Here is an 18,889-nt window from a genome sequence, read left to right as displayed (position 1 = left end):
ATGGCAGATAAAACTTGAAGGAAACCGGAGTAGATAAATAAACTGTAATTTATTGAAAACAAATAAACAAGCAAAACCAAGGAACATAAACCACACAGGAACATTAATCACAGACAATGGGAGTGAGAGACTGAGGACAATATATACACAGAGACAGGGGAGTGGCTACCAAAGGAGCAAACAAGGGGAAGTACAAATATGGGCAAGACTAAACCAAATGAAACAAAACCAAAGGGGGAAAACACAGACTAAACCAATACACAAGAAACATAAGGGAAAGACACTAGGAAAACCAAGACAAACCAAATATAATCCTGACATTCAGATCCACTCATTTTCTTAAAAATGTAAAAAGTCAATAAATACAGACAGACAAAACAAACAAATAAATGTATAATATATATAAATATAAAATTTACAGTGCACAGCATAAATGAGTACACCTCCTCTGAAACGTTACAAATTCAGCAATTACGCTTTACTTAGAAGACATGTTAGGGTTCTTTAGATATATAATATTCCAGCAAGTCTGCTTGGTCCTTTACCAAAGAGGAATATTAAAATTATTCAGAAAAATACAATTTTCTTTTCTAAGTGATAAAGTGTTGTGTTGCAAAAAAATGAGTACACCCGCCTAAAAATGTATGGTGCAACTTTAAGGCAAGTTTTGATCAACAGGTAAGTATGTTGAACCAAAACAGTTAAAGAGAAGTTATTTCTTAACAATTAAAAGTGCTATATAGCCCACTGAATCATACTCAGACTTAATGCTGACAACAATGAAACCAGAGAAAGAACTGTCAGGAGATTTATTCTTTAGCATAAAAGAAGACAGTGGTGCAAGAGGAATACCAAATTATTGTGTGAAGTGTGAAAATATAGCGAAAGTAACACAGAAATTCAAAAGCAATGGACTTGTGACAAGACCCCTCAAATACTCAGGTCTTTGCTTCAAGCTTTCATTTAGTGATGAGTGAGTTTTTGCCCGAAAAAGAGCAGGAGAAACACAAAGAAAGTGTCTCAGAGCTGGCAAAAGCTTTGAAAAAAGTGACTTTTTATTTCACAGAGTAAGATGGAGCCTGCACAAGTGACATGTATGGTTGTTTATCCACACCAGAACTACCTACTGTAGCCAAAGCACAACAAACTCATTTAGCTTTTTCCAAGGCTCATATTTACAAAATATAGACTTCTGGGAATCCATACTCTGGTCTCATGAGACCAAGTCAATAATTTTGGGACTTACAGCATCCAAAATGTTATGGTGTTGCTAGAGGAGGAGTACAGTAAGAAGTGCCTGGGCCTAGGGATGTATGAGTGCCAAAGGTGTGAGGGAGTTGGGCTTTATCAATGTTGTCATGAATTCACTCGCCACTGTGTGATGTAATACAAAAACTTGAAGCAGAAGATGCTAACCTCTCCTCATTCCATGCATTGCTGGGCATTTTTTCAACATGACAATGAAGATATTCATTCTCCCAAGGTTAAAATCATTCAGTGGACATGTATTTCACTCTTACTGTTCTTGAGCAGCTGTGAGGGATTCTGTAGAGACGAGCTGAGAAAAACTTCCCATAAAAGACCAGGGCATTTAAGCAGGTCATCCTCCAGGAGTTAAACAGGACAGATGTGAAAATTTGTCATGAACTTGTACACTCAGTGCCAAGAAGGGTCAGAGCAGTGTATTTGGAGTTATGGAGGACATAGTAAGTACTAGAATATTACACTTTGTTAAATAAAAAAAAGAGGGTGTACTCATTTTTGCAATCCTTCATTCAAACAAAATTGGCATATATTTATTTATTTATTTTTGTTTAATACATTTCAAATTTGCCATCTTTCTATGAATTATATTAGTGATCATTAAGAAAATACATATTTTATATTTAACCAGAGAGGGTGTAATCATGTATGCTGTGCACTGTATATAAAATGTAAAATAAATATATAGTAGTCAGCATTTGAAGTGGATCAAAACCCTTCATCATAGTTGTCCTGAAACCAACATAAAACCTGTTCTAGTCTTAGAACAACTCAGATGAACCACCCCAAATGTTGAGTACTGTAGTTGCAAAAACATATTTGCCGTATTTTATAATTTATATTCTTAGTCGAGGGGAGACAAGAAAATTATGAGACTTAATCGACTACCTGAGCTCCATGTCTCACTAACCACTAGGACTCAGCTCCAGTGGAAACTGATATAGTTGAAAGTACTTGTTTGAGGTTGACAATGAAGGCTAGAGCCCTAGAATGCATTTGAAGAAAAACTTCTTCAATGTTTTTCTTTAGGACTGTATTGTAGAGATGTGTGGGCAATGAAACTTGGTAGCTAGTATCATCTTTCACCTGTCTTCTTTTTCATTTGGCAGTTGCTCTGTAGTTCACTTTCGCCCTACCATGCACTCATTCTTTTCCTCCTCTGCTTGTTTTAATGGCCTGTAAATTACCTTTAAAGATTCGCCTTCGCAGCGTTACATAAACCTGCTGGAGAGGCTGGGAAACAAACGTGAAGGAGGACTTGTATCGCAGTCTCATGAATCCCACTAATAAACCTCTGGTTTGAGTTCACTGAATGGCCATCTTCACGGGATGGGGTTCTCTGAAAAGTAAAAGACATTCATTAGCTTCAACTCAGTATAAAAAAAAAATAATAATAATAATCATAAAAAATCCAATGTGCAGACACACCATGAAGAGCTACAGTGTACACCCCGTCTCCCCAGTTAATCAGGCATTAGCTCATTTTATCTCTTCAACACAGACAACAGAAAGTACGGCCATAGACAGTTTCCATTGTTCTTTCACTTACACTGTGAGTTGCTGAATAGAGCAACCATGTTTCTGTAAACAGAAAGAGGCTGCAGCATCTACCGCTTATTAATATCAATGAGCCGATATTCAAAGGAGCAGCAGTGAAAATGACATGAGACAGAATAGGCGTGGATGCAGTTTCTGCATACAAACGGTGCTCTTGAGTGTCACTTAAAACAACTGCAGTTTGTCATCTGGGTGGCTTTCTTGAAATGCATAAATTATCAGAAGCACTATACAATGGAAAGATCATCAGCTTTCAAAATGTCACGTCACTGACAGGTCTGGTTGATCCCTCACCGGCCGACTGACACACACACAGATCAGTCACATGGTATGCAGTTAAGCTGTGGCAGAAATACAAAAAGCCCCTTATCAGTCAGCCATTGCAATGCTTTCGGCTAAGCCCCTCCACAGTCAGGTGAGACAGCTTTTTCCTGCAAGGAAGTGTACACCCAAAGAAAATGAATTAAAATTGGACAGAGGCCGGTCTGCCTTTGCTGTTGGCTGAAGGTAGTCGTTCCACCATGTTTACCTCTCCGTGCTGCTGCATTTTCAGCTCCACAATAAAGTCGACAGCCTCTTGAGATGATTCAGTACAAAATATGCCAGAGTACACTGATGGAAAAATACGGCCCGCAAACACTCTCTTAAACACACTTTGGCGCTACAGAAAGGCTTGTTTTTTTTACAGCTTCTGTTATTTGCTGCAACACTAAAAGGGATTTTACTCATGTTTCAGTGTGATGATCTCTTTAATGGGCTTTTGTGACTGTTTCAAAAGTGCAAAGAGGAAACTCATTGCCACTTCTGTAACCTCATCAGTTCATAGATGGGAAACTTTACAAATAAACAATGTTTAGTTGATGTTAAGTGATGCATATTAAATAGCACACTGTGTTAATTCTGCTTTTTATTTGGAGGGAACTAAGTAATATTCAATGTCCTGTATACTGGATTTAAGCACATGGTTTATGAAAGTTTTTTTTTTTTTTTTTTTTTTTTTTCACCCCAGTGCTGGAAGATAAAAGCAAGTATAGCATATTTGCTGTCTACCACATATAAAATTGTGAACTAATAGGTCTATGAAATAAAATATGAATAGGATAATAATTAATAAAGCATGTGGTAATACTTTATTTTAAGGTGTCCTTGGTACACGTTACATGTACTTACTATTATAATAACAATACATTATGCATAATTACATGCAAGTAACCCTAAACCAAAACCCTAATCCTAACCCTATCCAGATAGCAAGTGCATGTAGTTAATTAATATTACTCAGTACATAAATATATAATTGCCCTGTAACAAGGACACCTTAAAATAAAGTATAACCAAACATGCTTAAAACCATAATTATTTAATTTATTCATTTATTGTATTTTATTATATTTGTGTATTTTACATTTATAGTGACATTACATCAATAGGTATTAAGTAAAACTAATGCAAAATAATTATTTCCTCAAGCAGCTTGTTAATTTTATCTTAATTATGTTTGGATAGTATAACACAATGTAACAAAATGTTTGTTTAAATGAAGAAAATGATTTTTCTTCTGTAATTATGTGGTTCCAATTATTAATGTATTATTTATATTCACATAGCATCACTATTTTGGAAAATAATTAGGTCAGGTACATTTTAGAAACTACCATCAGTTATGAAATAGTATAGATACGTTGTTTTTTTTTTTGTTCTGGGTCTTGGGTTATTCTGGAATATTCTATTGCTTTCTGGAACATTCCAGAACATTGTGGGACTAGTCATAAAAGACAAAGATCATTCAATGGAGACTTCTGAAGTTTTGGACGACTCACTTTTGGTATCTTTTTTGGTAACTTTGGTAAAGACATTTCAGCTAAAAAAATGGTATCACTGTTAGACGTGTGAGACATCATTCTTCCCACAAATGACTAATCATGTTTTTTGCTGCCACAAGAGGACTAAACAAAACTTTATGAAATAAAACGTCTTGTTTTGCATGCTATTTTAAGGCCTCTAAAGGTCAACATGTAATTGGTGCAAGGTCGCTTCTAGCACAGCTCTTGATTGAGGACACCACTCATTATCTAGCTTTCTGTCTATCACGCCCTCCATCGTGCCACTGCATTGTTCATCTGGGAATCACAGCCCCAGGAAGACATAATTATTCTGCATATTTCAGGTAATTAAAGAACCAGGGGTTGGCTGCATATTCAAGACCCCATTTGCAACTTTTGGGATATAATGCAGCTAAATCCCAGAGCTGGGATTGCTGCAAAGCCATATTCAATTGTGTGACAGGTTTCACTAATCCACGTGGAGTTTCATTCGTTCTATCACTCTTCTGCTCTGTCGTTCTCTCTGTTTTTTCATTTTCCTACTGACTTACTTGACATGCATGTTTTTCAGATATACCACAGAAACAAAATAATCAAATGTAAAATAAAGCACTGCACATTATTCAATAAGTAAAAGGTAATTTTCTCCCCTGATGTTAGCCTTCTGAATTAAACCCTTTGTTTAAAGGGGGCTGTCACATTTAGGACTTCAATGTAAATGTGCACTGCTGTGATTGGGTAACATATTTGCATATAACATACTAAATGTGGAACTCTTTTGAAAACATTTACTACACTTTCACCAGTTGCTGAGATTAACTAACTGCGAAAAGTTTTGATTACAGAATTATATTTAGATCTACTCCCAGCAGCTTTGAGCACTGAAGGCAATCACAGCCATCTCTGCTGAGCGCACGAATGCAAAGATCACACCATTGCAACTCAGTTTCTGCACTCTCACAAATACTTTTATCATGACTTACACAATGCAAACACAATGCAAATGAGTAACTAACTGTGTAGAATAGACAGCGTCACTGATTATAATGGGAGTTTTGCCGGCAGTGCTGAACCCAATCATCAATAAACTTTTGCTAAACTGAGGTGATTGACAGCTCTGGGCTTTCTTTGCATGCATTCTGTATATAATTTATTCACAATTGAAATAACAGATGATTTTCATGCCACAAAGAGGAACAATGTGAAGTTGACTGTTTAGTCACTGGCTGGATTTACTAACGCATAAACAGCAATAAACAATTTTTCAACAAAGAATGTCTGACTGCACATGAGTAGTTTCATTTTAAAAATTGCTTATGCAAATGTCTAAATGGGTTATTGGCCAATATAAGCTGAAAGTGGAGCTATTCATATATATATATATATATATAAGCTAGTCATTCCAATAGTCAAGTCTGACTGCACGCTTTAAGTGAAATCTAATGGCAATTTTTATTTGTATTTTTAATGTATAGAAATAAATGCATTAACAAATTCATAAATAATGAATTTTATAGAATGATACACTTAATCAATTATGAACTCTTTTTTTTCTATATATAGACTGCTTTACTGCTTATCAATGTTTTAAAGAAGTTTTCAAAAATCAATCAGCCACCTTCCAGGAGAAACTGGGGCTCGTGTCTGTTGAGTCAAGGAGAATGGGTATATAGTAGGCTCAGGCTAGTTTTTGATCGTTAGATGAAGTCAAGCTGTTATTTTCTTTGTAGGACCCATCAAGGACCCATTCATAATGACTGCATCTCCTACCCGAGGAGGCTTCAATCCCAACAGATGTTCAAAGAATGAAAGATCAAAGATGCTGACCAAGATCAATCTCTCCTCCTCTCTATCCATCCATCTATTTATGATTCCAGACTCTTCTTGCTTACTGCCCTTCCTTTTTTCTTGTACCCTATTTGTTTCTTTTCAAAGCATCCTTACTATCTTGAAACCTAAATCTCTTTTTTTCGTCTCCACAGGGCCGTAACAGGTCACAGAGAACCCATTCCCGATGACAGCAAAGACAACATCACCATCTTTACCCGGATCTTGGACCGCTTGCTGGATGGTTACGACAACAGATTGCGTCCTGGACTAGGAGGTACGATAAATGCGCGCACGCATTTCCTCCCTCATTGTCTCCGGTGTCCACATGCTGGCCTTACCGTTGGCTTGCAGATGGAGCATGTTTTTCCTCAGTCTGTCTTTCATATTTACACTTCTTAGCTCACAAGTCTCACACCTCTGAGATCCATGACAGATTGTGTTTTGGAACAGTGAAATTACTCATCTTCTCTTGGCACTGTAATGTTTATCAATAGCAAAATCTGTCACAGAACAGCACTCTCCCGAGATCACTTACAAATCCTAAGCTTAAGGAGCCCCAGGAGCCTTGTGTATTGAAGTTGCCTGATGAAAATAAAGAAAAAAAGTTCTGACCGCTGCTGTGATGGTGCACCCGCAGTTTTGCTCACTTAATCATCATGTAGAAGCTGATCAGATCCCCTGGTCATTCCGGATTCAGAGTGCATTAAATGCTGAGCATCGATGTACTACAGTCTACGTCCCAATGACATTTATAGAAATGTCCCTCAGATGTCCATTACACCATCTCCCTCTGTGTATTTTTTTTTTCTCCTCCACAGAGGTCTCACAGAATCCCTAGTGACCTCTAAAAGTACAGAGCCTAAATTGTGAGCCCAGCGGTGGGCAGTCAAAAATCAAGATGCATGCTTTTGATAAATGGGCTAAGTCACATTGGCACACTGAGAGCTGTGGGCTGATACTGTAGAGCTGGACGGCTTCCATCGCCTTTACCGACTGTGTCCTGCTGTCTCCACCATCCTGGCTCCCATCCAGTCACCCCTCTGAAGCTCCATCAAATTTTTCCATTTACAACCTGCTTTACATAGTTGCTGATGAAAACACGCCAAGTATACGCCAAGTTCAAAAAACATTATTTTTTTCTAAAAATACACATTGCAACAGCAACTCTTTTCATCCTCTGCCTGAAATACACAGTTTTAGGTATAAAGCATAAAAAAGCTCAGTCTGCTCTGATTGGTCAGCAGTCCCCGTCTATAGTGATTGGTAAGTCACTCAGAGTTTGTGTCAGAAGTGTAACGCCCCTACCATTAGTTTTCAAGCTTCATGAGCAGCTGTAAAACAATATTATATTTATGGTAAATATGGTGTTGGTATTGGAGCTCCATACAATATTTTTGGTCTCACAGTGGGAGAAAAAAAAAAATGACATAAAACAATTTCCCTGACTGTTCTTTGAGGTTGGGCAAAATCAGCCAGTAGGTGGGTATTATGCAAATGCGTAACATGGTGACATAGCTAGGACAGAGAAATATTGGCAGGACTATAAACAAAAGTGTTTCAGGAAAGTGTTTTCTGATGGAAAGATTAATGTCATTTGTAGCTTCAAGACATTGCTAGACCCTATGTTGGGATGCTCACCCCCTTTCTTTCTTCTAAGCCATCCAAAAAAATCTTTAAATTTGCTGATAGTGCTCTTAAAAATAGTCTTTTGTTAATGCTCGCAGAAACCAGCGGCTGCGGTGAGCCAACTGGAATTATTTGACTTTCAATCTCCATTAACAACTTTTAAAGATCATTACATAAAGTGTTGTTCTTCCCTCTAGTCAGTGGTGAACCCAGTCATAGTCGACATGGGGTGGCAGTGGATGTGTCCTGCCCCACACACAGCTGTCGCAGATGAGCACTCAATTTCTCATTCAGACAATCTCTGTTCCAGTGAATTTTCTAAATAAAACCAGTAAAGATACCACCATACAGGACAATATACATCCACTAACAAATAGATGCTATTTGTAATTGCTCAGTAGAGTAGGTTCAAATGCAGTTGCTATAATTGTAGCTGTGATTACCCTGAATTGTGTGACATTTAATCAAAAAACTGCTGAGAGCATTTTTAAAACATTACCGCATTTTAGAAGATTACTCAAAATGCTGTATTGACAGGTTTCCCAACGTAAGCACAGTGGGATGAGTAAGTAAACACTAATCAATTATTTATGATTACACTGCATATAATTAAAAATAAATGGAAAGCATAAATTTGTATAAAGTGTACGTTTACTTTGCAGAATCTGCAAAATGTTAATAACTTTAACAAAATATGACGGATCACGGATTTTTTTTTTTTTTTTTTTTTGTACAGTATATGCCACAAGACAAAAATAGTTGAATTTATGAAGTGAATTTATTCAGAACGACTATTTGTTGTTGTTTTGTGATAGTTGTTCATGTTATAATTATAAATGTTAAATTAATAAAACAAAACAAATAAAGATATACACTACAGTTCAAACGTTTGGGTAAGATTTTTTATGTTTTTAAAGACATTTCTTCTGCTCATCAAGGATGCATTTATTTGATCAAAAATACAGAAAAAAACTGTAATATTGTGAAATATTGTTACAACTTAAAATTAACAGATTTCTATTTTAATATATTAAAATAGTAAACCATTATTTTAAATTGCAACAAATATTTCATAACAATACAGTTTTTTTCTGTATTTTTAAGTAAATGCAGACTTTGTGGGTATAGGAGAATTTTGTAAAAAACATAAAAAATCTTACTGATCCCACACTTTTGAACAGTAGTATATATAAATTAGATAAATCTTACTAATCGACTCCACGGTTGGACATTCTTCTAGGAAACCGTAAGAATCCAGCCCTATGTTGATGCACAATAAACAAAGTCAGGAATTTTACAGCTGATTATTTGTCACACATCCTCTTTGCTCACCACATACAGGTGTTGAAATGCATCTCAAATGGCCTGTGAGTTATTTCACTGGCCATTAGGGGTGAACGGAGGTAATGCGCAACAAACTTCCATTTTGTATAAAACAGTTCACATTGCTTCTGGTTCAGGTCTTTTGCATGTGGTTCATTAAATATGGATCTGTTTTATTTAGCCTAGCTAGGCTGTTAAAACTCCATAGATCAGTTCATTCCACTGTTAACACTTTCTTTGACAAGGGGATGCGATGAGACCTGTTTTCCAGTTGGGTCAGGTGACATTTGACATATACCCCATTATTGTCTTTACAGATTTTTAGCTTCAAAATTCATTTAATGTTTCTTTTACATAGTAGTTATTTCTGCTCTTATGCTTACTCTTTGTCTTTTTGTCCAATCAGAAAGTGTGACTGAGGTGAGGACAAACATCTACGTGACAAGCTTCGGACCAGTATCAGACACCGATATGGTATGTACGTTCTTATTATTACTTAATTGTTCAAAGCTTTTAGACAGATTAGGTTCATGTCATTATTTATCTGTATTACTTTTTCATATTATGCTTCAACCAGGTATGGTTACATATAATTGGTAGCAGATTACCGCATGAGAAAACTGAGATGTTTTCATTGCTGTTGAATTGAATTTCAAAAGATTTGTTTGTCAAATGTGCCACAGAGGAAGACATAGTACCATCCTTTATTTCCCTTTGTCCCAGGGAATGTGTGTGAAGCTGTGTTCCTTTATGGGCTCATTTGAGAGAGAAGATAATTGGTTGCGAGACTGCATGGAGAAATGCATGCGTCTTAATCATACACACAATTGGCTCTGGTATGCAAGATGAATCACCACAGCCATGCGGCAGCACTTTGTATTTTGTCTGAAACATAATTTTCTAATAGTGAGAGGAAAACATCACAATCTGTCAAATTATACAGAGCATGAAACGATACTCAAATTACACAGCAATAATCATCAAGGTTAATTTTACCATAATCAACCTATAAAGTTTATGCAAAAATACTGCATTTCTAGATATGTCTTATGAATTGCTCCCCTTCAGAAAGTAGAGCTACTGTCGTGAAAGTCCAATTAGTAGGAAATTACGCAATCTGTTATCTGTTACACAGAGGACTGGGAAACTTCATCACAGAATCTAAGTTGTATATAAAAGTTTCTATGGTCCACAACTATAGCTTTCTTTTTTTTTTTTTCCAAGGTGTTTGCGGATACAAAATCATAAATGTCACATTGCCCTACAGCAGGCCTATATACAGTACAGTATATTCTGTAGTGTTACAAACCTCAAAACGTAACTGTGAAGTACCCAGAAGTCTCTAAAAATGCAGGCCTGCTATAATTGCCTGCTGTTGCGATAAGGAAAGACTCATTATCTTTAATCTATGCCTTGAAGTGAGAATATCACATTCTACATGAGAGCCCCAGTATGTTCTCATCTTCAACTTGCTCTCTGCAATTGTGTCAAGACCGAATTAGATGACAGAGGCACGACCGAAGCAGTCAGTTTCAGGTTGGACAGCGAATTTGGTCGTTAAACCCAGACAGCAGGTTCTGAATAGATTGGCCCCTGCATCGTCATTCTATGACAGGTGATGTGGCGTAACAAGCACCGCTGAAGAAATGCTTTCGGAAGGTGATGCACTGTGACCGTCTCGCCTGCTACCTTGAGGATAAAGAAGTCCAGGACTTTTGCGCTCCAGCTAATGGGATCAAAAGTCTAGCATTGACACACACCAGTTGTGTCACCTGATGGAATTTGGGTTCCCTACCACTGTTGCCTTCGGCTTGTGAAGTTGGTGTTTAAAGCTACCTAGGCTCATGTGTCTCTACCTACGTTTCTGCAAAACTCAATAAAACATACTTATATGTATAAATCACTGCCGTTTCTAGTTGAAATGAACACTAGAGGCAGTAAAACTCCTACAACTTTTATTCCTTTTCACACAAATTATGATTTATAGGGCTAAAGTTTCAATTGAGAAAGCCTAATTTTCGCACATTTCCTTGCACAATATTGTTATGACTTTAAAACAATTTTAAGATGCTGCGAGATTTGAAAACAGATACTTTGTAATGTTATCATCACATATACAGCTTCATATGTATGGGTTTTCTAATGCAGTAGGTTTGTTAGTGAAACACCGGTTTGACTAAACAGCTCAAACCTGCGTAGAAGGAAATTAATATAGCACAGTTGCATCAGTGAATGTGTTTTTATATCACTTTTGCATTTGTTATCAGTTACCTATCAGGCAGGTTTAGAGTTGTGTTTGGTTCGTAATACCTAATCCATAATCCTAATCCATAATCGGTGTTGCAGAAATGTCGCCACAAGCATGCATTTTCAATGAGCCTGGGTTGGTTTGAAGACATTTAATATTCAGGAACTTTTATTAATTTGACGTATTGCTGAATTACACAACCGGTATGATTTTTTTTTATTTTTTATTATTATTTTTTTTTTAATCGGCATAGTGGCTAAGCAACTTAGGCAGCATTGTGAATTAAGAGTTAACTGTTAACTTAACCGGCACCTTCAAATTATTGTTGTTTTACATTCACAGCACATCATCACACTCCTGATATGGACTAACTATGTATCGTTAGAAAGATGAAAGAGTACATCTTTGATTTTTGACCATGACTGCAGTGACAGTCATTTCTTAATCTATATCAGGAGTGCTAAATAATTTTATAGGGCTTATAGTCAAAAAAAGTGTGCATACTTGGAGAAAGATAGCATATTTACACATTTACGTCATATTTCTTTAGTCAGAATCATCATTTCTATTAATTGTCCACTGAATAGTACTATACCGCTGTTACGACTCTCATATACGCGTTTATAACCTGCCCTGCCAATGACGAACTTACACTAGGTGGGTAAATGTATACTGGAATGAAAGCAATGTGGATGGGTAAACCATGTAATGCCATAATAATGGCTGAATAAAAACAAAGAATAATGAGAATTACATCTCATGCCTGGAAGAGTTCACTGTTCATGATGTGCGGAATACCGGATGAAAATCTAAATTGGGGTGGGGGTTTATATACTGTAAAAAAAAGTTGTTTCAACTTAAAAAAGTGTTCATGCTGCCTTAAAATATTAAGTTTACTCAACTCAAATATCCAACTTACAACTTAACAACATTTTAAGGCAGCATGAACACTTACTTTTTTTTTAAGTTGAAACAGCTTTTTTTTTTTTTTTTTTTTTTTTACAGTGTATAATTGTATCTCTGAGGAGAATTGTCTACAGAAAAGTTGAGATGGTATTTTCGTTATGCCTATGTATAATGCGTATTAAAGTAGTTTCATACGCTCAGCGCTGCTTTGTTTACAACTGTAAACAAGGAAACGTTGTATCGCTGCTGTTCCATAAGTGCCCCCCCTGCTGTCAGAGAGTGAATTTGCATTCTCATTCATCCCAACTGCTGTTTTTGTTTCGTTAACATATGTTTTATGTAGTATTGTTTCACAAAGGTAAGGACAGAACATTGTTTTTGCTTTAAATTGTGAAATTGTGAAATTATGAAATTATGTGAAACTGCTCATGCAGCATCTTTGTTTGGATAGTGATTAAAATTCAGTGGGTTTGCAACTGTTTCATGCATTCACAGAAAGGCACATTCAGGGAAAATAACGTGATAAGCCATGAAACCTCCATAATATGATATAGATTTTTGATCAAACCACCCAGGACTAATTTGACATCACTGACACCACTGAGTGTGAATAAAACTTAAACTAAGCTGAATAATGACAGAGTTGTCTTTTGTAGAGCTGTAGAGCTTTATAGCTGAGACTGAACTTGTTTCATAATTGATGAACTTTGAAACACTGACACTGCTATTGAACTGAATTGAGCTGAATAATGACATTATTGGCTTGTTAGAGCTGCTTTACAGCAGCATTTGAATTTGTCTCATGAAGTTTGCATGACTGATTCTGTAACTGCTTTGAAACAATCTCTATTATATAAAGAGCTAGTAATGAAGATGACTTGACTTGACACCATCATCTTCCACTATGAAACTGCTACCAAATCTAGCCACCACATCAATTCCCTTGACAGAATAAGTGGACTTCCACACAACCCCTATCTCCACCTAGTCTAGGGCATCTCCAGAGGCTTTTGCAGAGGTCGTCTTTTCAGCGACATTTTCATTGGAAGTAAAGATGGCTAGTGTGTTCATCTTCGCAAAGGTCAGTACAGCATAGTACATATTGACAGGTGGGCAAGCCAGCAATCTGTGGAGCTAGACATTTGAAAATTTGGAGCAGTTTTTGTTAATGTTATATTATAAACACTTGTGTTGCATTGAGGATACAGTTTATGTGACATTTGGTAACATAGACCTTGTTTGCTGGAAATGTGAAATTCCTTCATGCATACAGGGAATGAGTAAATATTCATCTCTGAATGTTGTTATGCCATCACAAGAGTTATTTTCATTGTGCTGAAAATAACCGTCTATAATAAGTGATCTGCTGTCTCTATGTGACGTCTCATCAACCCCCCATGATTCCAAGTCATTGGGTTTGCATATGGGAACATCAGTGCTGAGTCTAACAACATCACAAGTCTAAAATGAAAGAATCACAGAAACTGATGGAATATACAGGCTTTGCGCCAAGATTCTGTGGGGACTCAGGGAATCATAGAGAATGATCCGTCAGGTAGCAGAAGATAGCAGTGGTAAAAGATGCCTCAAGAAAAAAACTGAAACAACGTATAAAGTCAGAGCTTTTAGGCTGTAACATGTGGTCACGGTCACTGGTCTTTGTGGTGGCCTGGCAATGTCACACTATACCTTGAGGAAGACTGATCTCAAGGAGAAACACAATGCATTGAAATCTATAAGAGTTATGTTATTAATGACTTGTCTCTTGCAATATCAACTGTTCTTTAACCGTCTATCCATATCGCAAAAAAAAATGGCAAGAACTGTCCAAAAAAGGCAAGCTCTAATCTGATCTGGCTGACTCCACTCATTTTTTTGGGAGTTAGAGTGTACAAGTTTTCATCAGTCAACCTGGAAAAAAAGTTAGAAAAGTTACAGAAGTGTCAGTTCCAAACAACCAGGTCATTACTTTTACTGGAAGAGTGCCGTCACAAAGAGTTTACCAGATCATTGTCCACTTGGTGGAGTGTTCTAGCAGATGTTCTTGCCCCTTCACTGTCTTTAAGCTCTAGACACTAGTATATCCATGCTCCATATTAAAGGACACTTGTCCAGTGTTAGTCCTGTGATCTTTAATCACAGGCCTTAGGAGTAAGATGAGGGGAATGAGCCCATGCTGTCTGCACCTGAGGTCAAAGTACAGGTGGTTCCTGTACAGTTCCTACAGTCTACAGTTCGGCTTGCCCTCTTTTCCTACAGTATTCCCACACTAACTCAACCTAAAAAGTGTGCCAGTATTTTTGGTCTATCCACATTGTACAATGTCAGTTCTTTTATATGCAACTTGACTTTCTCATTATTTGAAGATCTCCAGGGAAGCAATCCTCTGTGATATTTAAAAAATGCATAGAATCAGCATCATCAGCATCTCCTAATGCACAATATGTAGTTCTTTTGACATTGGCTTCAAAATCACGTTTTTTTTTACCCTGAGCATGCATTTTTGGAAATGTCTCAGCCTTTTTAGAGTTCATCTTTTGTCCTTCCTGAAGGGATTGTCTGTGACTTTCTTCATTGCCTTTAAGAAAGATTAAGCTGAATAGAATCCATATATCAGATCAAAAGAGTTGTAGAAAAATCTCTGAAGTGATGCATGACATGCTAGTTTAGGTAAAGGGTAGTACATGCTAGCAAACTATTTGCTTACAAACTACAACCTTCTAGTGAAATTGTGATTATATTCACTCTATTCAGACTGTTTTTGTCATGTTCCTTATTTTAATTTTAAGTAGTTCAAGACATGGTCCCCTGTTTGCATGCTGAGAGCTGTTTCAACAGCTTGTGCAAATGTCAGATTTGCTTCAGATAACATTATCTGTTGTCAGGCTTTGTAGCAAATCTCTCTTATGATCCTGTTCATGCTTATCCAGATTTGTCACAGACTCATTGTTCACATCACTTTGTAGGGATTTGGTGCAAGAGTGGGTTTACAGAATTTGCACTTTTGTTCTGACTTTTGCTTGGATGTGCTTCTTATATTACCTTACTACAGTACATTATATCTTGGCAGTGCACTGTTTGTTTTTTTTGTTTGTTTGTTTGTTTGTTTTTTTGTATGGGTGGTCTTAGACTTTATACTGACACCTATCTTGTGGATCCATTATGCTTGTTTAGTAAATACTGATGGTTTTTTGTTTGTTTGTTTGTTTGTTTTACATTTAATAATAATAATAATAATAATAATTGTATTTAAATCTTGGATTTGCTGAAGGTGAAAATAACTTGCTCAGACCTTCAACAAAATGGAAAACTTCAGAACTCTAAATAAATAACCATTTACATGGCAATAAAATCAGATGATTTACTATTAATACAGTAGTGTGCATGTGTGCGTGTGGGAACACCGATATTTTAGCATACTGGCAGCGATGCTATGATTTCAGTCTTGGGAGTAAACATTGCAAAAGTAAACATCTTGTCAAGTTTTAAAATAATAATAATAATAATAATAATAATAATTATTATTATTATTATTATTATTATTTTATTTATTTATGTATTTATTTATTAAACGTTTTTGATTTATAACTTTTTACAGCAGAGCCAGAGATCTGCCCATATACATAAACAAATAAAAATAAAATAAGTAAAATTAAAACTTGTGATACAATACATTACAGAACAATATTAGCGTGATAACACGTAAATTGCAGGATTTCAAGAGGTCTGATAGAGTGTCAATAAGGTCCAACCAAAACTGTATTGTCTTTTTGGTGGCACTATGTATTTTGGCTGTGGTACACTCCAAAAGGGCAATGTCCAGCAAGTATGACATGTACGTCGATTTAACCAGAGTAGATGGATCCAACCACAATTTTAGAATAACCTTTTTGGCAGCAGTAAGAGTACCAGACATAATCCTTTTTTGATTGACAGACAGTGATAGTGACAAATTATCCAACAAAAGAAAAAGCAGTGGGTCCCTTTGGATCTGCGTCTTCAGTAGATCCGACAAAAAGTCCTGTACCAGGGACCAGAGCAACGCAATTCGGGGACAGTCCCAGAACATATGTTGTAAGTACCTTGATTTGAGCTATTATACAGGTGACAGAAGGGGTCAGACCTTCTTTTCATTTTATATAATAAACAGGGAGTGGCAAATGCCTTATACAGTAGATTAATTTATAATGAATCATTTGGTGAGCTGGGTTTTTAGAGGCAGTAAAACAATTTCCCCAGACAGTGTACCAATCAATCACTGTGTTAAGTTCTCTTTCCCAGAAAAAGTTTTAAAATAATTATTGAAGCAAGCATTCTGTAATAAAGAAAAAAGAAAAGCAAGCAATAGAGTTTTACATTCACTTAAGAAAAACTAATACCTCGGAAAGCAGGATATTTTGGCCAAGAAGTGCATGTGACAGAAGACTGGAGATGATTAATATTTGTTAAATGTGTTATTATTATTATTATTATTATTATTATTATTATTATTATTATTATTTTATTATTTATTTTATATATATTTTTTTTTTTCATTATTGACTTGATACTACTGTACCAGTGGTTTTGACATCCCTAGTCGATGATAGTAGTCTTCATCTGATGTACCTCATTTTAATATTTGTCAAAAGTACTATTGATTTTATTGTGTGCAGCTAATGAGGAAAAAATTATATTGAGGGCATCCTGAAGTTGTGTTCTTGGAATCAAAGAGCTTGATGCATTTGATGCCTTTATTATATTCTGACAAGCCTGTCCATAAAAGGACTGTTTTTTGCGTCTTCTCATTTTTTTTTTTTTTTTTTTTTCCCTAATCATCGTCATCAAAAGGGACAAAAACAGCACAGTGTCAAATTTGTTCTAAATATAATATGCCATTGAACAGATGCATCGTCTTAAAAGTTCCTGGGGCAAAAACAGCATCTATGCTTGCTACGGGCCTAACATTAGTGCCATTATATCACCACTGCCTTGACCGAGTGCCTGGGCTGTCAGTCATGACATTACACTATTATGGAAGAAATGAGGGAAAGACATTAAGTGAAACAAGGTCAAGAAATAGCTTATGAGACCGGTAAAGAGCAGAGCACTTATGCGACGGCCTCGTCTGCAGATTACGACAGACATTTCTTTCACTTAGTAGCAGAAACGTTTTTCCCTTTTTACGAGGCCATTCGTACAGTCATTATCTCTAGGATATTTCTGCAGTTTTAAGTATAGCAGATGTCGTCGTCTTTTTCGCTTGAACCATTTTCCCTTTCACCTCCATCCTAGATCTTCTTCTCCATCATCCTTCATCCAGCCTTCTTTTTTTTTTTTCAAATTTCTCCTTCCGAGTCTTTTAGCTTCTATTTTTGTTTCTGCCTAATGCTTCTTTTTCCACCTGTCTTGTGAAAGATTGCACTGCTCTGTCACATTTGTTTGCTCGTCCGGACTGTCATTGCCCATTCCTCCCTTTCTCTATCTTGGGCTTCATCTGACAAGTCGTCTGTTTTGAAATTTAGGCCAGGCTAATCCGCCCCAGGTGATGTGTCGAGCCTTGTGCAAACTGAGGATGACATGGTTAGTCGGAGGCTTGTCCTGTAGCGTGAAAAGTCCTCGTCTCATTTTAAAACCTCCTTGTTCATTCGAACTCAGGAAACTGCTGGTATCTGCCACAGCTAACTCTGATCTTAACTTTTTTGTAAGGTAAAAAAAGGCTTTTATTCATATATATTTGAAGACATTTAAGGCTTTTTTAATATAAAACTGTTATTGATAAATCATTAAATACTATTACAGTTATGGCATTACTGTGGCATTATTATAGCATTACTGAGTATGTCACTCACTTTGAAAAAACAAAACAAAAATAAAAACATGTCTTGAGAGTCTAAAATCATTCACTGTGTGATGAAGCCTATTAGAATGCAGTTAAAATGCCCTAATAATTGACCCTTTGCAGGGAGTTTGATTGACAGGCGATCTGACCAATCATAACACAGAATCTGTCATGTTTGTCTGACAAACAAACCAGACAGGACAGTAGAATGATATTGGTGGACTTGAACTTGAAAAATGGTGTGTATTGACATCTTTCCATGTTTAAAAAAGATATGATGTTCATTCATGTTTATTTTATGCTAACTAGTAAAGAAGAAGAGATGATCGGTTCATGTGCTGTTTGAACTGAAGCGCTAAAGCGATCTGTCACGACACATTAAAGACTCACAGAATTTTATTTATTGTTTGATTTTTGATTTTTTTATTATTATTTTTTTAATGACAACATTTGAAAGAGGAGACTTTGTTTCATACCAAAAGTAACATACAA

General features: G+C 36.3%; 1 protein-coding gene across 1 annotated transcript in view; it reads left to right on the top strand.

Moving 5' to 3' along the window:
• gabra3 (gamma-aminobutyric acid type A receptor subunit alpha3) overlaps positions 1 to 18,889 on the top strand; it is a 162,494-nt gene that overhangs the window by 40,400 nt on the left and 103,205 nt on the right. Inside the window, exons 3-4 of the mRNA XM_051093186.1 lie at positions 6,626 to 6,747; positions 9,829 to 9,896. Coding sequence (XP_050949143.1) covers positions 6,626 to 6,747; positions 9,829 to 9,896 — 190 coding nt within the window. The remainder of the gene's footprint in view (positions 1 to 6,625; positions 6,748 to 9,828; positions 9,897 to 18,889) is intronic.

This window comes from Labeo rohita, chromosome 21 (assembly GCF_022985175.1).
Source record: "Labeo rohita strain BAU-BD-2019 chromosome 21, IGBB_LRoh.1.0, whole genome shotgun sequence".
NCBI classification, from domain to species: Eukaryota; Metazoa; Chordata; class Actinopteri; order Cypriniformes; family Cyprinidae; genus Labeo; species Labeo rohita.
Note: the sequence above shows the minus strand (reverse complement) of the source record. Positions and strands in the feature narration are given on the sequence as shown.